Source organism: Hippocampus zosterae, chromosome 12 (genome assembly GCF_025434085.1).
Source record: "Hippocampus zosterae strain Florida chromosome 12, ASM2543408v3, whole genome shotgun sequence".
Classification (NCBI taxonomy): domain Eukaryota; kingdom Metazoa; phylum Chordata; class Actinopteri; order Syngnathiformes; family Syngnathidae; genus Hippocampus; species Hippocampus zosterae.
The window spans coordinates 15,142,205-15,167,048 of record NC_067462.1 but is presented as its reverse complement, the minus strand read 5'-3'; the positions used below and the strand labels follow the sequence as shown (position 1 = coordinate 15,167,048).

The 24,844-nt window shown below is 41.4% G+C and overlaps 3 protein-coding genes across 10 annotated transcripts in view; 1 reads left to right on the top strand and 2 right to left on the bottom strand.

Annotated features, from left to right (window-relative positions):
• Positions 1-17: 17 nt before the first annotated feature.
• On the bottom strand, positions 18-12,644 carry coq10b (coenzyme Q10B). 3 transcript variants are annotated; one of them, XM_052081804.1, is made up of 5 exons: positions 12,395-12,644; positions 7,693-7,845; positions 5,971-6,163; positions 3,835-3,936; positions 18-2,020 (listed from the first exon to the last, which is right to left on the bottom strand). In XM_052081804.1, the coding sequence occupies exons 1-5, from the start codon at positions 12,490-12,492 to the stop codon at positions 1,853-1,855; spliced, it is 714 nt and encodes a 237-aa protein (XP_051937764.1). In that variant the 5' UTR covers positions 12,493-12,644; the 3' UTR covers positions 18-1,852. The 3 variants fall into 3 exon arrangements, with proteins under 3 accessions (XP_051937764.1, XP_051937765.1, XP_051937763.1); XM_052081805.1 differs by having other exon boundaries at positions 12,389-12,621; XM_052081803.1 differs by having other exon boundaries at positions 7,693-7,848; positions 12,395-12,619.
• A 1,012-nt stretch (positions 12,645-13,656) lies between these two features.
• On the top strand, positions 13,657-16,186 carry rpl8 (ribosomal protein L8). Its single transcript, XM_052081802.1, has 5 exons — positions 13,657-13,802; positions 13,866-14,007; positions 15,486-15,704; positions 15,803-15,918; positions 15,996-16,186. The coding sequence occupies exons 1-5, from the start codon at positions 13,665-13,667 to the stop codon at positions 16,152-16,154; spliced, it is 774 nt and encodes a 257-aa protein (XP_051937762.1). The 5' UTR covers positions 13,657-13,664; the 3' UTR covers positions 16,155-16,186.
• A 4,011-nt stretch (positions 16,187-20,197) lies between these two features.
• The window catches only part of usp9 (ubiquitin specific peptidase 9), a 41,794-nt gene continuing 37,147 nt past the window's right edge, over positions 20,198-24,844 (bottom strand). For 4 of the 6 annotated variants that reach the window (XM_052081717.1, XM_052081715.1, XM_052081716.1 and 1 more), the window contains 3 exons: positions 24,401-24,430; positions 24,011-24,109; positions 20,198-22,094 (listed from right to left, as the gene is read on the bottom strand). In XM_052081717.1, coding sequence (XP_051937677.1) covers positions 21,849-22,094; positions 24,011-24,109; positions 24,401-24,430 — 375 coding nt within the window. In that variant the 3' untranslated portion in view covers positions 20,198-21,848. The remainder of the gene's footprint in view (positions 22,095-24,010; positions 24,110-24,400; positions 24,431-24,844) is intronic. The other 2 variants (XM_052081718.1, XM_052081720.1) reach the window with 1 other exon arrangement.

The window sequence follows — 24,844 nt, the reverse complement described above, 5'->3', positions numbered from 1 at the left end:
GGTGAGAGAACAACACATTTTTAGAAAAATTTTTTTATATATCATGCAGTTAGTACATTTCTGTTTCAAATGCCATTTTTTGAAAACACTAAATCAGTCCCTTAATCAAAAAAAAAATACACTTTTCCCTTTTTGAAAACAACCTGATGTGATATTTACACTTAAATAAATATGTGAGCAGGTTTTTAAAAAGAATGATAAATATTTGCATGGGCATACAGTATGTACTGGCTTGCTTTGCTATGTTTCTTTAAAAAATAAATAAAATAAAGGCTTCCTGATATTGCACATAAAATACTATATACTGTACAATGACACACCTCTTGAGTCCAGCATGGAAATAGCTTTGCTCTGTGTAGGTAACAGTCAACAAATGACTACCATGAGTGAATAACAACATATGAGCACCCTTTCAACATTTGCTGTCTATCCAAAACATGACAATTGTAGCAAAGTGGGTGGGCAACTACGACTCCTTTGTTGCTGAAGTCCAAACATCTGATCCAGCCCACCAGGCAATTCTTGAATACAAATGAAATGAGAACTCCTGATGGGGGCATGTGAAAGTCAGCTCGTGTGCCAGATGGAGGCTCAATGCAAGTATACGGAATTAATCTCAAAGGGGGGAAAAAAACAACCTGAGAAGCAAGCATGAAAGTCTTCAAGGTGGTGCACAAGATGTTTGGTTAAGCACGTGGTGATTCATCAAACGTCATCACTGGGCTGCACCCACACAAAGTAATGAAAACTCATCACAAATTTGGGAGCGATCAAAATCGCTAAAATGGAGGCTTCAAACCAAAATGGATTACTACTTGTGTTATTTCAGTCACTCCTTGAGTCTCCTCTGCAGTATTCCTCCAAGTGCAAAAGAGGTTCGCCATTGCCTACAGATGGCATCAAAATACTACTTTTGTCCGAATTAAGCTCCTCAAATCATTTCAATATAGTTCCCTGGCAAAGAGTTGGCACAAAGCAGCAGCAAAGCACTTTTTTTGTTTAAATGAAGCCCCTCAACATCATCACTTGGCAACAAGATAGCGACAAAACCAGCAAATAAGAAATGCGTTGAAAACCCATTTGAGGATGCTGAACTGCAGATATGCTGAGATACACTGGAGTCAAGATAGATTTGATTCCCTATATACAATATGTTGGTGAGTGAATCTGGCATGGGGGAGGGGGGTCAATTCCCCCATTATTTTTTGTTTGATTTTTGGTTTGGAACATGGGGAAGCCTTCATATTTATTCATTTGACCTAAAAACGTTTACACAACAAAAGAAACAACTTCAGTGTTTGCTCCCTAAACACACCTTCTGAGGAACAGTCACAAAAAGCCTCAAAACATGAAACCCACACATTCTCCGAGCATATCATTACCCCCCCCCCCCCCCCCATCGCCAATATCTTATCCCCCCTGCCGCCCAAATCTTATGCACCTGAACTGGCCCCAATCAGAAAAAGGTTCCCTGCCTTTGTCACATGTTGTTGTCAATCTAAGCAAATCAAACCAAACTAATGAAATGTGGGATGGTATGTTTCCCGCTGGTTACCTGTTTCCAATAAAATATTGCTGACCTGACACCAACTTGTAATCTCCAGTGGGAGGAGTTTGCAACAAGATGCTGGTGAGGGGGGGAAAAAGCAAGCCAAACAAGGATCTTGATGGAACAAACAAGCTGACACACAAAGTGGTGCTAAGCTTGCGTGCTTCGCTAATAAATCTGCTGTAAAACCAATAGAAAAATTCAAAGAAGAAAAAAAAAGACAAAGGCACTGGCGTTTTCGGTAAAACATGAGTCGTTGCTTTCGTTTTCTTTGTTGTTTTCCACTCCTCCGCTGCAGCGTCGCTACGTGTGGTGAACCTCGTGGAACATGAGCTCACGCGGGATGGGCGTCTCGGGGCCATGGACGGAGGTGGCGCGGCGCTCGAATGCCGACACCATCTGCTTCACCACCTCGTCGAAGAACACGTGCGCCAATTGCGAATGGATGAGTGAGCGGAACTCGAAGGAGATCTGAGGAACACCGCCAATACATCTTTGAATGGGAAATGCAAACGAGGACCGCGGCGCACAATCAAAAGAAATGATGATGAATTTTATATATACATGTACAGTATATATATAAACCCATAATGCAGTGAATGTTTAAACACAAATACCTCAGAAACACTACTCACTTCTCGTATATTAAACATCACTATTGTAGCTCACGTGTGCCATTTTAAAATGTTTCTCCTGGCACCCCAGATTCCCATTCTTTGTCACTGCCATTGGTAAATTGCAACTGAAACCAATTTTGAGAATAATAACAAAACAAACACACAAAAAAACCCAACAAAGATATTTCGCAATTGATCTGATTGTAAGCTGCAATTGCAGATTGCTGATCGCGAACAACTTCTGGTGATGTAGGTCATGCATCAACGTAGGTTGAAAGCGACCTGATTATTTTATTTTATAAAGACTTTTTATGTGAAATTGCGACTTATAGGGTGCTGCGGGTGCAGTGTGCGCTAACACAAAAATACATCATATCAACACATACACAGACACAAAAAAATTCTACAACCATTGCGACCTCTCGGGATTAGTCCGCGAGTAACCTGTAGGTCACGATTGATGTATTGGTCACCCCCAATGTATGTGTATACCTATCTCAAACTACCCCTAAGGGTCAAGCAGCATATTGGCGACTCAACTGATGCCAATTGTGACTCAAAAAACTGTTTATTTTAATAATTTGATTGTCAACACGGCAAAAAGTTTACAAAGTCAAATATTATACAGTGATATTTTTTTAATCATTAAAAACACATTGCATTTGAGGGGGGGGGGGGGGCTTGCAACGGTTTGATGGCATTCCCAAATATTTGAATAGAGAAAGATGATCTGTTTTGTTAGGAGTCAAACTAGTATCTCAAGGCTTTGTTCAAATGATTAGAAATAAAATAACCTAGTTGTCATGTGTGGAGAAACAAAACTAGGAGCCTAATTGTAAATGAAATCAGATACAACAGGTTTTACATAATGTGTACATCAGGTGTCACCAACATTTTTGAGGGTGAGAGCAACTTCATGTGTACCGATTGTGTGAAGGGCTACCAAATTGATACACGTCTGAAATAACATATTTGTCCAAAATACCTTCAATAATATGAGGATGTGTTATTTTTAATACTTGATGATTTAAATTGTCAGACTTTGATCGTGTTTCGAAATGTCTCACAGTACTGCCAATGTTTGCATTTTTAAATCATAATTTCTACTAGCAAATCACAATGTCCAGGCACTGGCGGGCTACTCAAGTGGTCTTCACGGGCTACCTGGTGCCCGCGGGCACCATGTTGGTGACCACTGGTGTACATTTTAATCATACCTGGCTTGAAAAAAAATTGAGTGAAAGGAAATGCTTTCCTATACTGTACTGTAAATTTAATGGACAATGTCAATCCATTTTTCAGTGGTGTGTGATTCTAGTTTTCACCATTTCCCCGTGATGGACTTCTGACTTGCTGCCAAGAGTATGTCAAGCAATTTGTTATCTTTAACAGTGCTGTCGTTATGATGTAAAGCTCCCATATAAAAACAATTAGGTTTAAAAGGAACAATTACTGTATAACAAATGCATTATGTGTGGATCTCTAATCATTCATTTATTTTCTACAGTGCTTTTCCTCAAACAACCACTCATGCGGTGGCAATTATTTTATTTTTTTTACAAGTGCAATCACAATTACAAATCTGCATTTACCGCACATGTCTCAAAATCGGATGTCAAACTGCATCGTCTAGGCATCTTGTTGATGTTCATTTCAAAATGTACTCACGTCAAAGTCCACAGTGCAGGTGCGAGGGTAGCCAGGTAGGCCAGGGCTGAAGCGCCAAATCGTCTCCAGGTGGTTGAACAGTTTGCCGTCCGAGCAGGATGCCTGACGGGTGGCAGAAGTGGGAGAGTCAGTTAGTCTCGTAAACAGTGCTATCCCTAATTATGAGTTAAATTTGTTACATGACCAAGATCATAACTCAATCTATCTGTATATCAAATCAATTTCCTTTTTGAAAGGAAGTGAAACGGCATTAATCAGTTCCACCATCAAAACAAAAACATTTTGTCCCATGCTTTTAATAAAAAGAAGTGGCACGGTACTGTATTGCAATATATAATACTGTATAAAAAATATAGAGAATGAACTTGTTTTTGATTCATAAACAATGCAAAGGCGTGTTCTAATATTTTGACTGTTTTTTGGTGGAAAAGGGTTAGGTAGCGTAAACCCAGTTTTTTTGTGGAAAATCTATACTGGAGATTTATAAGTGATTTTTGAGGAGATTTGGGGGTTTAGAACAGAAAAAACAAATCCAGTGCAGTTAAACTGTATAGTTTTATGGGAGATGAGAGACATTGCTTACGTGCGCCTTCCACCAGGTCTTTTACTGCCTTAACCTCAGGGGTGCACATACTTGGTGCGTATGAGATGCGTGTGATGTAAAATAGCTGATCGCAGGGTTGCATACTGCAATAATGTTGTTGGAATTAGGAAATGAAAACTGAAAACCTCAGGGGAAAAGGTGAAAAAGAAAATGTATTCAGTTATATTAAAATCACATACCTATAGTACGTGTTAAAGATAAAACTGGCCCAGAATTGCCATAAATCTTTCAGTTCATCCCTGAGGTAATAGGCCCAACACGTTTTTGTGGATTTGGTATGACAAGCAAGACAAACACAGTGCCGGTATATTATTTACATTCTGAGTGAGTTGATTTTTGTGAAAAAAATGCCCAAAATGAGATCTTAGACTGTATGTTGGTTTGCTGTTTGGCAATTTTATGCCATCCTTATGCACAAGGGTCTTTTGCACTGGGTAGAAAAGAAAACAAATATGGTTACTTTTTGTTTGTTCAAATTCTTTGTAATTGAAGGCTGGATCTTTTATATGTACCTTGAGGAATGTATGAATAAAAATGACAAATATTAAAACAAGGCGGCCCGGTATTCCAGTGGTTAGCACGTCAACTTCACAGTGCAGAGGTACCGAGTTCAATTCCAGCTCCGGCCTCTCCGTGTGTAGTTTTGCATGTTCTCCCCGGGCTGCGTGGGTTTTCTCCGGGTACTGCGGTTTTCTCCCACATTCCAAAAACATGCATGGCAGGCTGATTGATCACTCTAAATTGTCCCTACGTGTGAGTGTGGGCGTGCATGGTTGTTCGTCTCTGTGTGCCCTGCGATTGGCTGGCAACCGATTCAGGGTGTCCCCCGCCAACTGCCCAGAGACAGCTGGGATAGGCTCCAGCACCCCCCGCGACCCAAGTGAGGATAAAGCGGTTCGGAAGATGAATGAATGAATATTAAAACACTACGATGGACATTACTTCAATTTAAAAAACAGACATATGCACATACTGTATTTTATCCATAGGACACTTTGATTCTCTCCTCTTTCATCTAGAACAGCTTCAAACAACAAAGCGTATGAGGGAAAAGTGGTTAAGATTGCACGACTGTCCGTGTTTTTATGCTGTCTTGTGTTTTTTACTTTATGTTAACTGTTTTGTAAAAGTGCTTTGTTACAGCAGCAGTTGTTGTGAAAGTGCCATATAAATCAGGATGTATTGTATTGTATTATATATTTAGAATTGTCATTCATCCGATTAGGAATTGCATGGTCCCGGTGGCCATCCAGTAGAGCTGATGAAAAATTGTGGCCCCCTCTATCATTTAAGTTGACCATCCCTGACCTATAGGAGCAGCTATCAAAGTTTTTACACCAAGTGGCACTGAAAAAAAACTTCAAGTACCACCACCATGACTAATGTTAAAATACAATAGCATAGTACATTTCATGTTGTACGCCACTGTAATATTATGGACACTTTGAATAAAACGCTGCACTTGAATACGGTATAGGAATCGCTGCCTTAGATTGTGCAGATATGCTAGACTTAGAAATAAAGTAGCGCACCTTGACCAGGTGGGGGCGCACTGTAGTGACGAGGGAGGTGTAGTTTTCAGTCACTGGCGGGAAGCCCACAGTGAGTTTGGCCTTGCAGTACCCGGTCCGCTTAAAGACGACGTCGGACTTCTTGCACCAAGGTACAAAGAGGCGGTAATCCTCCACGCCGGCCACCACCTCGTACATCTCTTGCATGGAAAACCTGCACACAAAATAATACAAATGTATATGTTTAAATGAACATTAAATTGGGAATTTACTTCCTTTTATACTTGTGTGACAATTTCTTAAAGATTTCTTACTCCTCTTCATTCGTCATTAATTTACTGTAAGTCAGTTTCATAGCTGTGACCAATATTGTCAGCTGTTTTAGAGCATTCTGACATAACTTTCAATTGTGTTGTGTGAAAATACAGGAAAAACAACAAAAACAACCGATAGTTTTTTTTTCTAAATGCAGCAAAGAAACACTGTGAATGACACAGACTCACCGCACAACTCAAGTGTGGCTGCTTTCCATGGTTTTTGTTGCCATTCACAATCACAATACTGTACTTTGCTTTCTATGAACTACCATGACGCATACTCTTTTTATATCATATATACTCTGCCTGGGCGTCAGGTGCCTCAACTTGTCTGACTGCCAACATTATGGTATTTCTTTCCCTCATAATCAACAAGACGAGATTCACACCCTTGTCTTCATTATCATCAACTCAAAAGCTGCATTGCTCTCAAAGGTAAAGTGAGGTCATGGTGGTATGGCTTACAAACCAGAATTTCACCGACAAGGTGGACAAGATCCACTTCCATTTTTGACCATTGAAAAATAGCCTTGACAAATTGGCCTACATACATTAGTGGCAGAAAGTGGGTGTGTTCTAGTTGACAAATATTAAAACATGCATCAGAAAATGAGTAAAAAGTTTAAGAGACCTTTTAAATATTTCATCATTTTTCACATATATTAATATGAGATATTTTAATGGCTGTTAAATGGGACTTAAAAAAATACATGTACAGTAAATAAATGTTTTAAGATAGAGACAGCTGGAACTGGAACAAATTATTCTAGATAGAAGTGAAGTCAAAGGAAAACTGTTAATTTGAGTGTTGTGCCACAATGGTGGTAACTGCACTGCGTTGGATTTCAAATTATGTAAGCGCCACCCAGACACACACAAGATTTGAACCGTAGGACTGAAATGCTAGACTGTGACACAGCCTCACCCCCTTCAAATATATATTTGTCATTATTACGTAACAGCAAGCGTGACACAGTGCATGGTGCTTGTGATAAAGGACAAAATGACTTCTTGTCTGCACACAAATTCAAGTAATACAACCACTTAATACATCAAATCCCCCCAACACACACACACAAAAGAATAGGACAAAGGAAGAGAGAGAGAGAGAAAAAAAAAGTAAGAAGCGTGTGGGAACCAGACCAAATTTTCCAGATTGTCTCATTTATCTTAACTTAGGATTTCTACCAAGGATTGTAGTGGTAGCAAACCAGTTAACTCATTCACTCCCAAAGATGTTTTTAAACTTCTTTTCATACTTGGTCCAGAATTGGCTGGAACTGAATGAGTTACAAGCCTGGAATAATTGTGTCCTAATAATTGAGCAGTATTATCTATGAGCTAAAAACGTTACAAGTAAGACCACAGGTGAATAACACTTGAAGAAAATCCCCTCTGGGCGTGAAACCCGATTAGCTCGACATACCCAATGATGCGTCTTTCAGCGTATTCCCTTCTCTTGGAGAAAGTGTTGGCAATGTTGAAGAAGGCGCGGACGGGAAGGACCACGCTGCGGCCAGGCATGGCGGTGCCCAGCAAGGGAGGCAGGCGCGTCATCAGGATGCCATATGATGGGTACCTGCTGGACACACAGCAGACACAATGCCACCTTGGCCCACTTCAAGCGTCTTTACATGCCTTCAGGCATGGCCATGCAGAGGACATTTCTTAATGTTTGAAAAATGTAATGGGCACTTCCTCAACATGAAAGGCATAAAAAGCATTTACAATTTCCAGTAGCGCATTTCACACAGTGATCCACATGATTTGACTTTAAAGGTTGTGTTAAGAGTCCTGACAGATTTAGGATGCACCTGTATGCAAGGAAATGCTGTACACAAGTAACAGTAAATATATTTTATAAGTCAAATTTGACACCGGCGCTGACATCATGATTTGATTGCAGCATACGGTATAACATAGCGCCTTTGCCGAGTTCTGTTAAAAAGGCTCAGACGAACAAATGTCATGATTTTGATGAGCCAATTCTGCAGGTTCTCTGTGAAAGAATGAAGCTAAAAGACAGCACAACACGGAGATGACAGTTCAAGCTAGTCTGGAGTCAAACACACAATTCAAGGCAAACAATGTGTAGACTATCGATTCTTGTTGAGAAATGTGACACGTGAAAGCAGTATAGTGGCAAATATCAATCCGACAGCTCAGTAAATCGCTCCCAAGGTGCAAAAGTTGAAGGAATGCAGACATATTGACATGCGATCCTTCCTACACTCGCTGTCCATCAGTGATGTAAAATTTTATGACAATTACAATCGGTCCCAAACTAAACTCTCCAGTCTTTCTTGTGAAGGCGGTTTGTCCTTTTACACAGGACTGTTTTTAATAAAAACAGATTTTAAAACCGTGTCACTGTGGCTGCCCCATAGTTTCCTGTGTGTGCCAACCATTTCAAAAATAAATGTTGCTGTCTATACGGGGGGTAAGAGATCACCCCTGTGTCAATGTACCCTTATTTGACTTGAATCAAAGTATGCTATGGCCGGTTAGGGCAATATCTTTTGGCCGTTTCATCATAAACTTGTCAATAAAGGCAACTAAAATTCCACATCAACTCCAAAAATACAAAAACGTATTGATGCATTTATGGCTGCTATCCCAAACTCGCTGCTATGGATTGAGAAGTGCTACGTGGAAACTGTCATGCTGTCATTCACCAAGGCATGTGACAGCATTGCAGATAAAAAAGGTCAGGGACGCCGACACTATTAGAGCGTGAAGGATGTCAATGCAATTATTATTGCTGTTCAGTTATGTGAATGATAAAAAGATCATGCTCTTCCACGAGTCGTAAAACCTGTCTCGACACGTCATCAATGAGACGTTACCAATAGGTGTCATTGAACAAAAAATAAAATAAAAATTTGTCTCTGTGCAAATCAGATTGAGGGACTCGCCCATTCCTGACGAGTTGAAACCTGATCCACTCGCCGTGTGACCGACTCCGACGGTCAATGCAAGTGCAACCTCAGAATAGAAGAAGGCCATCAATGTAGAGGGGGGGGGGGGGGGGGGTAATAGAAGTGCACAGTAGTGAAATTAACACATTATACCATGAGCTCCGAGTGGTGTTTGCGGTAGTGTGGGGACATTTACTCACATTTGGTGTAATGCATCCAAACAATTTCTCGCCTTAAATTTTGCGTCACTGGAGACTACTTTGCATTCCATCCCGGCCTTGTCTCACTCACCACTGTCAGCTGGCGAGACGACAACGCTTCCTTTAAGTCTGAACTCACTTGAATTCAATGACAAAACAAAACTGGCATACATTCAAATCCTTTGACAAAGTTTCAACAACTTTAACAACAAAAAATTGAAAATCTATTCTCCCATGATAAACAATGAAAATATTCTATCACCATAACATTTATAAACTGCAGTTGCAATGTCATAACTAACATTTTAACTGTAAAACATCACCAGTGTGTAGAAATAATTCACCAACTGTTATATTATAAGAATATATTGTATAGTATAACCTTTTAAGATCTATGAATGCATGTCTAAAACTAAGTTACAGCTGTCATGTAAGAAATGATTAAACGGGGGTTGTACATCTCTCAATCCAAAAAACGATTTGATAACAATTCTCGCTACAATACGATTCAAGGATGTAACGATTTTAAAATGTAAAGATTCTATTCAATTACAATGCTAATCGATATGATGCAGCTGTAGCTTTTGTCATGTTCATTAATATGCAACATGGAAAAGCTCTCGGAAGCCCAAACTTCCCAAATGACAGTAATTAAAATCAAAGAAACAACAAATCATCGGCAATGCTTAACCGATTTATAGCTAGTCTACCTTGCTCATAAAAGACGATTCGATACATAACACCCACGGAATCGTTTCACGTAAAGACACACTATTTGGATGGGACGGCATCGAAACAAATAAAAAACACAAGATTACACACACAACTTACCATTAGGCTGAATGTAGCCGTTGTAAATGGTGGGAACCCTTTGCTTGTTTTACCAGTCCAATCCCAGGGTAAATTTTTCTCAGTTCCCCCACCCGCTACATTATTTGGCCCGTTCTCCTTTTCCAAGAATCTCTCCAAAACGTATGGCCCAGGCGATATGATTTAAAAATAAAATGCCCTATTTTTTTTGTCCCTTCAAATAAAAGAAAATGCAAACATTATTCAAAGCTTCGTGCATTTGGCAATACAAACACAACCTCACATACACAATTTAATAAACCATTTTAAATACTCAACATTTGACCTCAATAAATTAACAAAGACGCCGTTTGGGATGAACATGCAACAACAAAACTTTCACTGAACACAATATGAATTATCATACTTTCTGAACTATAGAACGCTACTTTTAGTCCAACACTTTGAATCCTGCAACTTTTTTTTAACGAACGAGCTTCATACCACCATTAGAATTATGGCGCGTTTACAGCATCAGGTGTGCATAAGTGGTAGCACTCCAGAGTGGTTTAGATCCTTTTGGCAGGCACGTGTTTTGTTGTTAGCCTTGGTTGCTGCGAGTCCTGCTCTGCCCCTCCGTTCTTTGGTGTTCCACAGGGTTTTATTTTGGTGCCTGTACTGTTTTTAATTGGATCCGATGACCCTGCAAAAACATGTTATGCAAAAACTGCCATGCGGATGAGAGTCAAAACTTTGTCCTGCGAAGCAAAAAGTATGCTTTCTCCTTAAGGCCACTTTTGTCCGGTCTAGAGGAAATCAAAACCTGGATGGGCAGTGGATTTTAAAAAAATATATACAGTATATACCTGTATATATATATGGTTCCTCGTCTCAGTGGCGTTTTCGCTAAACCCAAACGTCTTGAACTTGACTTTTAAATTGGTCAGTTATTTTAAATTCGACAGGCAAATCAGTGTTGTTCAATCTAGCTTCTTTCATTTTAGGCAGCTATGGTAAAGCCTCTCCTTTCTACCAGCACTTAGAAACACTAATCCATGCCTTAGTGACAACTCGGCTGGATGACTGTCATGCACTTTATGTTGGAGTCAGCCAGTCTTTCTCCAACCTCCCTCAACTGCACCACTAGTAGCTGGTTAGACCACCACGAAAACAAAATAAAACCATGCTTATTTTTAAGCAGAGTATGGAATATGCCTCCATACTTTTATCATTCTCAAGGCCATTCGGTTGACAAAAAAAGGGTTACGGTGGAAAATGAGAAAATTGACAAGGTCAATAGAAGTCATGCTGGGCAATACTTTTGGGTCAGCAACCCAGCCTCTCTGTTGAAGTTTATGCAGATCCAAATCAACTATCAAACGCAATTAGCTGTCATACTGCGCACACGCCCGTCTGTCCAAACACTCCGTGCACTTGTCCATCACTACAGACTGTGACACCCCACCAAAAACTTGATGTATAAACTAAAATCTAGTTTTGGCGTTTGCACAGAAAAGGCATAGCTGACCGACAGTATGGTCGACCCCATGGGATTGTGGACTACGTTACAATTCTTTGGCACACATATCATAACATTCTACAGAACTAACACCTGGGACCAAGTGGCCCAGTACTGATCCGCGACGTTGTGTTTGGAAACCCTAGTACCCGGTCGATGACATAGTATGATTGTACGGTATTAAATTATGAAGCAACTAATAATTGCCCTTCTGTAGAGCGCTAAATTAAGTCATTACTTGACAATTAGAACGCGACATAAACACTTACAGCAACCACTAGATACTGTACAAATATCTCCACCCCGTGACATTTTCTGAGATCGTGACAACAGATTTTCCATGCAGGATCTCGCCTTTGATTAAACTGGCCAACATCATTGACACGATACGAAATTGAAATTCATAGTGGAAATGGCGTAAAGCTAAGTTTCAGGTGGTAAAAGTATCAGTGCGTTTTCTGGACTTAGTCCACACGCTGTGGAATTTATTAACGATTATAATTCACACAACAAAATTACCACGTAAAGTGATGCAAAAAGTTGGATAGAAACCCACTAAAACGTCAGAAAAGTTTGGGTACATTTTTACAGATGACAAAATCCCTTCAACCAGATAAACGCCAGTGTTTCGTTCGCAGTCCAACTCGCTTGCAGATAGTTCCAACCGGTTATGCTGTACGTCTTCCAAAAACACACGTTTACCTGACATTGCTTCTGGAGCGAACGTCACGGGTGGTCACGGACGGTAACGTCTTCACATAATCGGCGATTTTTCGCAAACTTCGTGCTCCTCTCGCCATCTTCCCCACGAAGTTTACTCTTCTCCACCTGGTAGCTACGAAGCGGAGAGGCTCAGAACAAGCCCCGCCTTTTCCCTGCGACTCTGACTTTGTATTGGCCAATTGAGGAACGTTTAGGGATTTTAATTGGTTACTTGTGAAGTACGTCACCGAGGCAAAAAAATAATACACCGCACAGTCACGAGATGTTGGTTCGGATTTTTCCTTGTAACATGATTCACTCAGTCAAGTGCACTCACTGGACTTTTAACCTTTTTTGGCCTCTTCATTGATGTAATCGATAATGTGTTTTGATATACTGTATATATCATTGAAACATTCGTGACACGGCGAAGACATCTTCGATGAAGAAAGTAAAAGATTTAGTCTAGCCTAGATCGGATGGATCTTGTTATGCAACCATCAACACAGCTGCATTTCACTGACCGTCCAACTGTTAACTAGAGTGTTATTTCATATTTACTGAAGCTAGATGCATTAAACAGCAGTTTGACACTGATGTCGATTGTATCCTAACATCATGTTGTCTTTTGCATGCTTATAAATGCTATATATGTGAATGTCCTCCATTAAAATCATATACTACTAAGCCCCACGACAAAATTACAGTACATTGGTGATGAAAGCTCAACATGCCTACATTTCCCACAAGCCCCATCGCCAATTTCTCCGGAAGAAAACCTTGGGTTTTGCCTGCAACTTCCTCTTTCCGTCAACGGGGTTTAGGTAGGTTAAGTTCTGTACCATTGTGGTAGTCTAATCTGCGTCAAACCTTGATTTAATTCTGTCATCCATTAAAAATGAACATTTAGAAAGATGCCGAACACGTTTGTTTACGGTATATATGGATTATTTTGGAACCATCGCCCTCAAAATTGTTGCTTACAAGTCATGCGAGTGGCTCAGGGGTGAGATGGCGTAGCTATAGTCTGAGCAGGCTAGATTGCTAGACGCCGCATCAATAGATGCATTTAATTAACAATGGCACGCTCTAAAACACCACATTCCCCCCAATTTCGATTTTTTTCTTGTCAAATGAAGGTGTCGAAGGCGTTTGTGTATCAAAAGACCGGTAACTACTTGCTGACTTTTGCTAGCTGTCAATCAATACGAATCATGGGCTCGTGTTTCTACCTAAAGTTAATAAGTTTTCCACTTTTATACAGTTCACGATGGGACGTGTGATCAGGGGACAGAGAAAAGGAGCGGGCTCCGTGTTTAAAGCCCACGTCAAGCACAGGAAAGGCGCCGCTAAACTCCGCCACATTGACTTCGCCGAACGCCATGGCTACATCAAGGGGATCGTCAAGGTATGTTCAGAGATGAAATTTTGGTTGGGCGAATTTTGACGTGACGTTGGCGGCCTCTCCCAGGATATCATCCACGATCCCGGCCGTGGTGCCCCCTTGGCCAAAGTGGCCTTCCGTGATCCGTACCGCTTCAAGAAGAGGACCGAGCTCTTCATCGCTGCTGAGGGCATCCACACGGGACAGTTCATCTACTGTGGCAAGAAGGGTAAGAGGAATATTTTCACACTGACATATTGTGCAATGTGTTTGGAACAGGTTCGAATAGGACTGGGCAAAAATACATTCACTATGTATTCCATTCGACGAGCTAAACTGATAAACTTAATAGCGATAGAATAATTAATGTTTTGATAATTATTGTGCACATCACAATTAAATGTGATTGATTCCTCCAAAACGTCACAATTGGAGACTTGCAAAGACTCTGAAGAAATTTGAAGAACAAGTTTGAATGGCGCTATTTGGAGAGAGAATCATATGTCAAACGTGAAAATTAACCACGGCACTCAAGACAAGCAACGTCGCTGCTAGATAGGTTTTGATAGTTGACGCACAGGAAATATTTCATGTTTGTATTTTGTGCAATCTACACTACTTTTTCTTCAAATATTTTCTTGGACAAGCTATTTTTGTTTCCTGCCCCACTATTGCTGCTGTGAAACAAAGTAAATGTATCCAATGTAGAATTAATAAAGGTTCATATTTTAAATATTTATTATATAACCGATCTATTTTTTTTATCTTATCGGCCCCCTCTCTGCTGATGTATTCGTGCCGTTCTGTCAATTAGGGCCGTCACTGGCTGTTGACATTATTCTGTATTTTCTCTAACGCAGTTCCCGCCTGACCTACATGACAAGTGGAATGTATCGCACTAGCACTCATTTTGGTGTTTTGCAGCTGCATTTCGATAGTTTAGCAGTAAGCCTGGTTTCCGGTCTTTCTTTGGTGTCTTCAGGAAATATTTTTGATAATGCGAAGTGTCGCCCGCCTTTTTGCTGCCACTAAGGTGTGCTGATCAGTGACTTTTGCTTTGTAGACACTGGACGCAAAGCGAACGTTTGCCGTTGCATCGTGTTTCGCCACTTGAGCTATCCACCCGCTGCTAGGAAGTAATGGGGCGCTTTGCAAAGTAGTTTGTAACAAGAGTTCAACAGCACAAAAACTGCAGGGTGGCAGAGGCATGCAATTTGGGTATTTCTGTCACACTGAGCAATGCACATGGCAGAAATTTACAAAGAACATTGGTTTCGACGGTAGGATCCAAATCTCCAAATTCATGCCATATGTTGAATATACTGTCTATAACGCACAGCTCAGTGTTCTAGTAGTCTCAAATGGCCTATTTAAAAACTCAGCATGTGTGAAGTCCATGTTACAATCCTCTTTTAATGTGTACTTCAGATGACCCACACACCAATGCAAAGACAAAATAGAAACTAGGCTCACAATTTTGTCAGGTAATGACGCTGAAATTGTGGTCAATGATTTGCGCAAAATCTTATACGAGTCGGTCTTTGAGTCCGGCAAATTGGTTCCTAATTAATTGGCCGCCGTTCTGGTTGATGCCAGAGTTGTAGAATTTGGTGCTGATGTACACAATACTATTTGGACACCAAGGCGGATGCGATGTCCATTCGATGTTAAATCCATAAGCTCACGAGTCATTGTGTTTCGCCTCAGCCCAGCTGAACATTGGCAATGTCCTTCCCGTGGGCACCATGCCTGAGGGCACCATCATCTGCTGCCTGGAAGAGAAGCCCGGTGACAGGGGCAAGCTCGCGCGAGCCTCCGGAAACTATGCCACTGTCATCTCACACAACCTGGAGACCAAGAAATCCAGGGTCAAGCTGCCATCTGGCTCCAAGAAGGTCATCTCCTCGGCCAACAGAGCCGTCGTCGGTGAGGATTGGTCGAAGCGGATTGGTCGAAGCGGATGACTATGTCCATCTATGTGCTTGTTTGGATGAATATTTTTATTTCATCTTTTTTGTGTGTAGGTGTGGTTGCTGGTGGCGGTCGTATTGACAAGCCCATCCTGAAGGCAGGTCGCGCATACCACAAGTACAAGGCCAAGAGGAACTGCTGGCCTCGTGTCCGTGGTGTGGCCATGAACGTAAGTGTCTTTGCACCGGCGACCGCCGTGGTGCTCCTTTTTGTACCTGCATTCATCTTGCGCTTCCACACACACAGCCTGTTGAGCATCCCTTCGGCGGTGGTAATCATCAGCATATTGGCAAGCCCTCCACCATCAGGAGGGACGCACCTGCCGGTCGCAAGGTCGGTCTCATTGCTGCCCGTCGTACTGGCAGGCTGCGTGGAACAAAGACCGTCCAGGAGAAGGAGAACTGAGTTTGCTCAGAATAAAACAAACTGTTCCAAAGTATTGTTGTTTCTTTTCTTTTTTTTGGTAGGGGGGCAATTTGTGTACAAACGTTCTGACCTCTTGATTCAAATAGAGATTCATATAATAATGCTTGGTGCAATACAAGTGAATATGTGAACCCAATAAACCACTCTTTTGAAAAAGGTCTTAACTGCCCACGCAACAATTCAAACATTTTGAAGAAAATGCATTGCTCTTGGATCATCTCAAAATGTTGAACTTGAGCTATAACTACTTTTGGATGTATACTCAAAAGATGCAAATGAATAATGAGGTGTTTGAAGATGTTCTTTTTTTTCTTTTGAGTTGTCAGAAGGGCCGTTCACACGGCACACATTTGCTCCGGTGCTGCACCGCAGCAAATTGTGTGGAGCATTCACACATACAAAGCTGCTGAGTGGGGCAGCCCCGGTACAGTGACGGGGCTGCCCCACTTGCGTTCACACGGCAGTTTCTGCAGCGGAGCAAAATGACAGAAAACAAACAAGCTGTCATGTTGGTTCTTTTTAAAACGTACTGTATATACACAACTCAAGCGACTACTGGAACGGTATGTCCTCCTTGTCGGTTTCTGTGCCTTCTGCTCGAGAGTGACCGCCCAAGAAAACGTAAATGAACGATGACTTCAATGACACTCAGAAAAGCAAACGCAAACAGAAAATCTATGGGGGCGGGGTGTTGTGAACAAACAACAAAGGAACAAACAACTCCGAGACAGTCCAGTCTCCTACAAAAGGAAAGATGTTACTAGCCAAGTCTTGTGTCGTTATGAATCAACACATTACGGAAGTCCGACAGCACGAAAGCAACGCATTCTCGCCATACGTAATCTTCACAAGCATTTGCGCTGGAGCTAATTTAACCCAGTTGCGTTCAGTGTGCAAATTTACACCGGTGCTGCTTCGCAAACGAGCATTTGCTACGGAGCAAATATTTAGGGCTGTTCACACGGCAAGATTTGGTCCGGGGCTGCCCAATTAGAGCGTTCACACGTGCAAATTAGCTCCGGGGTAGCCCCGGAAAAGAGCTTATACCGGACCAAATTTGACCCACCTCAGGTAGGTGGGTCAAATATTTGCTCCGGGGCAAATGCTCGTTTGCGAGGCAGCACCGGTGTAAATGTGCACGTGTGAACGCAACTGCGTTAAATTAGCTCCAGAGCAAATGCTTGTGAAGAGTACGTATGGCGAGAATGCGTTGCTTAATTTGGTCCGGTATAAGCTCTTTTCCGGGGCTACGACGGAGCTAATTTGCACGTGTGAACGCTCTACTGGGGCAGCCCCGGTGCAGCACCGGACCAAATCTTGCCGTGTGAACAGCCCTAAAGCCAGGTTAAAATAGGCCTAATCAATGAACTACAGTATTGAGTTCATGATGGTAGAGAGGCTAATGAATGGATGATGATTTTATGTTCATAGTTTGTGGCAGTCATGTACAAGTTTGGTATTTTGTCTTTTAGAGAAACCAATGATTTGATTTAGACCAAAACACAATTTCATCATAGCACGTAGCAGCTAACAGCTCTGTGTTTTAATGACCAATCCTTGATTTTCACAAGGTTTCGTTTTTGTACAGAGGCCAATGACTGGATGGAAGTGTTTGAAATTGTTGATTTGCAGCTCCAAACCGCAGTGCATTTAATTTTGAGCTTCTATGATTGCGACATTTGGCAAAATTGTGTATTTTTTTCAAAGAGTCTAATGAATAGACTTAAATCCTAATTAAAACATTTGGAGCACGTATTGTTTGTGGGCAAGGCCGTACTGGCCACCTGCCGTCAAGGTATAAGTGCTCCATTTTTTCTCAAGAAAGCGTCCAATTATTTAGACGCAGCAGCCCATAACTGCTTTTACAATATATAGAGAAAAATGAAGCAGTCAACATCAGTGCCAGAGCTACATTTGTAGCCACGGATGGTGAGAAGTCATGTCTGAATACAAATTTATATTAGAATTTGTCTTGACAACAGAACGCTGGATTCTTACAAGGAAATAAAATGCACAACATTTCCAGAAACTTGTTCAACAGATTAATAAAATAGCAGGAACAAACCTAAGTTAAAAGTGGTGTTTAGAATTGTGACAAATTAGGGAATTTTTGTGTGTCGTACCGATATGTTTTGAATGGATGTGCCATTAATTATAGTATGCAAAACGGCGTCGGCTCCGATTGGCTGTTAGCTAGCTAGAGCAAAACAACGGGAAATGAAATCGCATTATCTAGTACCGTAATTTCCCGACAATACAGAGCACCTGATAACCCACACCCGCTACATGTTTAAAGGGGAAAAACATATTGTACACACACTTCTCTATAAACCGCAGGTGCCCACGTTGTAACATGAGATTTTTACAAAGAAAGATGGTACACAGAAACAGTTTTCAAAGTTTTAAAAACATAACTTTTCAAATAGTGCCTGCAACCCGACAGGACCACGGCAGTAAAACCGCACGAACAGGGCTGGTTTAAACCCCACCATAAAAGTAACTGTTTGCTGTCGAGTAATGCTTTTTTTTCTATGAAAATATCCTCGCTTACTGTAACACTCGATCAACCATTCCTTCATTAGGTTTTCTACCATCCACGCTTTCGTATTAACTATCACCACAATGTCTTTCGGGAGGTTTTTTTTTGGACGGGGCATAATAATCCTTGGTGGATGCTGTGCAGCCCAAAGCACAGTTGAAATGCGCCCTCACGTGGCTGGTTGTTTTCAGCGTCACAGATGATAGCGTCTTCCTCGACACGTATAGTGTATGTCAATTTGTCTCACTCTTACCTTGAGCGCTTCCTAGCGGCTGTTAGAAAAAAATCGTTATATGGGCAGCGTAGAAAGCGTGTGACAACAGTCGCGGCGTACGGTAAATTCAAATCAACATGATCCTGCTTGTATAACGAGTGTATTGAGCAAGGGTTTACATATTGCGTGCATTTTACTTCATAGAACCCTGACTGGATGGTATGACAAACTGACTTCTCAGTTTCAGGATGCGACCAATCGACCATGTGTGCGAGCACGCACTTGTACGTGGAGAGAAAAAAAGTGTGCTTGCAAATCAGTGCTTGAGATAGATGTACATTACGAGCATGGACCGTAATTGTACACATCCTGTTTCTGGGAGGCGTTGTTGATTGGATAAAAGCTTCTGGTAGTACACAACGGCAAATTGTTTAATAATTTACGGCGTTTTTATTTTGATAAAGCATTTAATGACTGCAAAATGTTCTAATCGCAGATCATGTATAGAGAAACTCTTCATACAAAAGGACATTTTAGTCTGAACCGAACTTACGTGCTTATGGAACGCTGGAGGAAGCTTGAATTCGGTGCCTTGCAACAATGTTTGCTCCCAAATTTCAGACAATATATTTAAAGAATCAACACCAAGTGTCACACAATCATGAAGTGGACCAATTTATACAGCATTTTAAACTTTTTATATAAATACAATTGAAAAGTAGGATGCGTTTTCCAGACTATGATGCTACCGTGTCCATGTTTGTCAGTGGGGAATTGTGTTGTCAGTCATCATAGAACAGCCAGATATATGATGAGATGACATACAGGCGGATTTCATCATCAGTCATTTAGGTAAACCATATCAATGAAATGTGTCACAAGGTCACAAAGTTCAAGGGAGGGTGGGGTGGTGGTGGGGGGGGGGGGGGCGCAATACTTTTGAAAGGACTGGTGCTGTACCTGGGGTCAGAGGTGGACAATAGCACAGGAGAACATGCAATCTCACACCATGCCACCTCAAGTAAAATCATTTTCTATTGTATAATGGCCAATAAGTGGAAGCAAATAGCAGAAAACGTATTATTGTCGTTTGTGGTGCGTTTTATGGAGGGAGGTGTAACATGTTGGTAGATTTCATTCTCAGATTTTTAGATGCTAATCACTTAATGTTAATTTCACTATTAATATGGAATTAAAGTTCACAATGTTTAAGGTGTCAAAATATATTCCACCTCTTTCTAGGTTCGATGAGTCAACATGATGCAGACAAAGATTCAATGTTCTTTATTTGCTAAGGGCGCAATGCTTTTTTTTTGTTATATTTCTGTGCACAAAAAAACCTCACAAAGTGAAAGTCCACATCGCGACTGTAGCTCCAGAATTCAACATCACACCATGGCCAAAACAAAAGTCGGCAAAAAACAGGGCGCAGATTAGAACTCTGTACAGTCAATATCTTCTTTAAAAATAACAAAAGGACAAAAATGTTCCTTTTAAATCAAATTCTATTTTTTTTGTGAAATACAACAAAATAAATTCTATAAAATAAGAGCAAAATATTTAAATATAATACGGTGGGCAGAATATTTTCATTTGCAGGAGTATTTGGTATGTTTTAGACAAAAAAAAAAACACATGTTCAAGTTACCAATTAAATACAGTATTTACTGATGTTTACCTTTGAACTACAGAATCACAAGTTAGTTGCAATGTGACTAACCAGCTGCTATTCTTAAGCACCGCCTCCCATGGCGCCCCCCTATGTCCACCGAGTGAGATGGTGAGCGACTGGTCTGTGAACCCCAACGGGAAGCAGGTTTTGTCGAAAAAAGGGGGGCATGGGGATCGGGGCTCCACAGAAGAGATGGAAGCTAAACCACACCGTCTATGATACACCACAAAGATGTCCGCTGGAGCAGCGATTCTGTTGCATATGTTTTTTTTTTCTGGGGTTGGAGCAGGATCTTTTTTTCAAATTTTATTTTATTTAAACGGTCTATCCCACTGGCAAAAATCCACTGCCAAATATGAAGGATTATATGTGCAATTCAAAAGCCACTTAGTCGTACATTGGTTCAAAAATATTGCCCTCATTGTAGATGAGTAGAAAACAACAACAAAAAACCCCAATGAGTAACATAACCCCTGTGGAGGTGTGGAGCAAGAACAGCTTTAGGTTGTTATGAACGTCTTCCTTCGGGCTACACTATTCTGGTGAGAAGCCATGCTAAATGTTACAGCATACAGACTGACTGAGCTTCACCCCCCCCCAAAAAAAGGAACAAAACAAAAAAAGGCAATGATTTCTCTTACCAAATGGTGCATTAACTGCCTTTCCATGTCAAACAGCGTAAAAGCCCACCCGACCGTCAAACAAACTCAACACTGGGGGAGCTAATGAATAACATCATCATCTTGGTGAGAATAACAAACGCATCCTTCTTCGGCATCTTCTTCTACAGTTGAATGACCGTTAAACCATCCCATTACTGGAACAAACCCTTACTGCGAAAAATGGGCGATGAAAACAAAGTCTTTTGTTTGTTGTTTTTGAAAGGGGGATTTTTTTTTCCATATAAGGTCCATTTATGTCATCAGTATGATCTGCAACCTCTTTCCCAACAGCGAAGCACAGCGAGTGATGCTACTGGGCGATCCCAACAGTCACGAACATGAACATTATGTACACCTTTCATCATCATCGCCAGTTCTGGGTTAATTGTTTTTTTTGTTTGTTTTTTTTTTCATTTATTTAGAACTCTCAAATCCACTCCCTCCGCTCTCCTGCGGCGTCCCCCGCAGGCCACGCTCTAAGAATCAAAGAGAGCAGAGGAGGAGTAAGGAGAGCAGGTTGATAGAGGCTCCAGGCACAGCAGAGCAAGGGAGGAGGCGGTAAAGGGGGCTTCGGGGGAAGGCGACGTTACTCCTTAGGCAAGGTGGGAGCCGGGGTGGAGGCGGGGGCCGGGGCCATTTCCTCCGTGTTCTCCCAGTTCTCTTGTGATTTCGGGCCGGGAGAGGGGCCGCCGGGGCCTGGGACGCCGGCCTGGCCCGGAGTTGGGGCCTGTGTGGGGCCCGGGGTCTGTGCCGAGGCCGGGCCGGGGCGCTGAGGATTGTTCATGTGCTGCGCGGCGGGGCCGGTGTATGGCTGCCCGTGAGGGTGGTTGTTCTGAAGGAGAGAGAAAGAGAGAGTATATGAAAGTATATATTTTTGAAGGCAGGATGTTTATTAAAGAGGGGGCCTTTATTTGTAATATCAGTGGGGATAGAAACTGAGGCCAAATAAATGCGCAATCCGAAAAAAATTGAATACGACCTCGGGTCGCCCCTCTTCAAACATGTATACTTGGTCATATAAACACGACTGGAATACCTCCAGTGAAAGGGACATTGGTTTGTGTCGACTCGCCGGAAATACACTAGCAAAGGTAAACAAACATGGTTCAGTAACTCAGACGCAGCACAGAAGCTCACATCTGAAGCGAGGAGGAAAACGAGAGCTCTATTCCAGTGGTGAGTGACATGAATATTGTGTTTTATTGATGGTAGAAAAGTAACAAGCAGTAATGACGTCTGTTTAGAATGGGATATTCCAACTGATCAGTTGCCAAGCAGATGAGAATAACTGTCCGCTCACGCATGTCAGCGGGTTATTTTTTACCTAAACTTGAATATGGAATGTATGTAAATGTCGTCGTTAGCTGCGGTGTTTCGGCTTTGTGGGCAACGTATGATTTAAGATGATGTAGTAGGGAGAAGCATACACTAATTCAAGGGTCCGTTTGAAGAGGCATTTTTTCTTTTATACGATAACCCTTTTTGCGCCCAGCATGCATGAGATTCCACTACATTTTAGAAGAGGCCTGAGGATTTCACGGAAATGATCGTTTCCAGTAGCGTGCCGTTTACGTGGGATCAATTGTTTCCGGGACCAAAAAAAAAATCCCTTCCCATAAAAATCTCTACAAGCTAGTTGACTGTACGCCATAGAATCTCTTCTGTGTGATCAATGTGATTTCACTGTGCCTGTCTGTGTTTGTGGTGTGTTGTGTGAGTGTTTTTCTTCTATTCCACTTTTGGTTTTGGTTTTATTAAGTGGGGGGCGGAACAGGAAACATTATGCGAGCATGCGGGTTGCCATTTGTCTCCACGCTGGCGGATACAAATGGCTTTTCTTTCGAATTATCCGAAGAAGTGCGTATTACCAAGATGACGTGTGATGTATGCACAAACCACGAAAGAAATACAACGGGAGGCACGATTCCGAGGCAAGTACGTGAAGTTGGTCATTAGATCTACAGGCTAATTTTACGCCATTGAAAATATTATGAAACAGTCTTGGTTATTCTATAATTTACTTGTTGTAACTTTATGAATAAAATACAAATTTGTCACAAGGTGTGGTAATCGTAATGTTAACTGTCGGTAGACCCAACGATGACGTGTGGTGGATTCTTTGGTCAATTTGAGAGTAGATTACACAGTGCATCGTCTTGGGGTTGCAGAGAGGACGTCAAGCCAGTTCAATCAATACTATAAGTCTATATCGTAGTAAGGTCATTTTTTGCATTAATGATGCCATATGAGTACAATAAAAGTGTTAAGGAACATATTTTGATTTGTTCATTTGGGAAATCCTCAGGCCTGTAGAACTGTGAATAACTACTTACTTTTGGAATGTAAAGACAATTGTCTTTGCAAAATAATTGAAAAGAATTTTTGTAACGAGCCTCGTCTGCTCTTTTGTTGCCACATTATCTCAAACTCAATCTCAGACCGTCACAATCTGTCAAATTTCAGACTCTCATTCTTTCAGTTTTAACCTGACCACACAGAAGACATAATGATTTTTTTTAAACAGTAAACATATAATGAACAACAACAAAAAAAAAATCATGACTACAAAGATTGTGGATTCTGTAATCCATTTCATCCCTTGTACACATTTAATAATTTTATCGTACATTGGATTTTTATACCACTAACCTTTGCCCAGTCTCATGGACCAACACTATTGTACAACAGAATGTGTATGGTTTACCGTCATCATATGGACATATCAAGGAAAACGGCAAGGATGACTACCTGCTGAAACTGTGTCGTTCCAGGAGAGTGTGGGTACAAAGAGGTGTCCTCAGGCGGGGAAGAGTCTTGATCGTCAGGGGCTTCCTGTTCATCTGGCTCCTGCAATGAGGACAGGAAAACAAGACATCTATTGACTGCATCCACCTGTGTGGTATTGTACACAAGATCAACTTCAAACTAAGGCAATGCACAATCAGTTTCAACACTGACGTACACAAATACCTAATTCATTCGTACACATCATTTTACATCTAGCTTTGGCCACAGATGGCTAATCAAATTATAAGAAAGAAAATATTGTGTGGGAGGTCAGTTTATTACCAGAGTAACCCTTAAAATGTCACCAGTAAATTGACTTTTTCCTTATGTTGTGATGCCTGGAATACTGACCTTCCCTGGGTTTCCCTGAGTACACTTGAGCTGTGTATGAAATATTACAAGAAGCATGTCACTCCAATGGAATTCTTTTAAAATCAACATCAACAAATGCAACTAATTACAATCACACACACTGCATTGGGAGAATGGGGGTTGGTAGGCCATTTGGCGTGGCGACTGAACACTCGGCAACTCCTTTCATCGACCCGACATTGACCAACATGCATTTCACCCCGCGCCGACCGCTTCAATTCATTTAATATTTGGGAGGGGTGTGTGTGTGTGTGTGTGGGGGGGGGGGGTATTTGTGTTACACAGCAGAACCTACAAAGTTCAGCCACCCAACAGTGGTAGAGTTTGGCTCAAATGAAATTTAACCAAACGTCAATCTGTCATCACACTGTGATCATGCGACTTCAGCCCAGTGTTTTTTCAACAGATGTTTACCAGAAAAAG

Coding starts and splice junctions, on each gene's coding strand:
- coq10b (XM_052081803.1), bottom strand. CDS start 12,492: ATGGCGAGAGGAGCACGAAGTTTGCGAAAAATCGCCGATTATGTGAAG. Junction 7,849..12,394: donor CGCTCCAGAAGCAATGTCAG/GTAAACGTGTGT, acceptor CTGTGTGTCCAG/CAGGTACCCATCATATGGCA. Junction 6,164..7,692: donor GCTGAAAGACGCATCATTGG/GTATGTCGAGCT, acceptor TTTTGTGTGCAG/GTTTTCCATGCAAGAGATGT.
- rpl8 (XM_052081802.1), top strand. CDS start 13,665: ATGGGACGTGTGATCAGGGGACAGAGAAAAGGAGCGGGCTCCGTGTTT. Junction 13,803..13,865: donor ACATCAAGGGGATCGTCAAG/GTATGTTCAGAG, acceptor GGCCTCTCCCAG/GATATCATCCACGATCCCGG. Junction 15,705..15,802: donor GGCCAACAGAGCCGTCGTCG/GTGAGGATTGGT, acceptor TTTTGTGTGTAG/GTGTGGTTGCTGGTGGCGGT.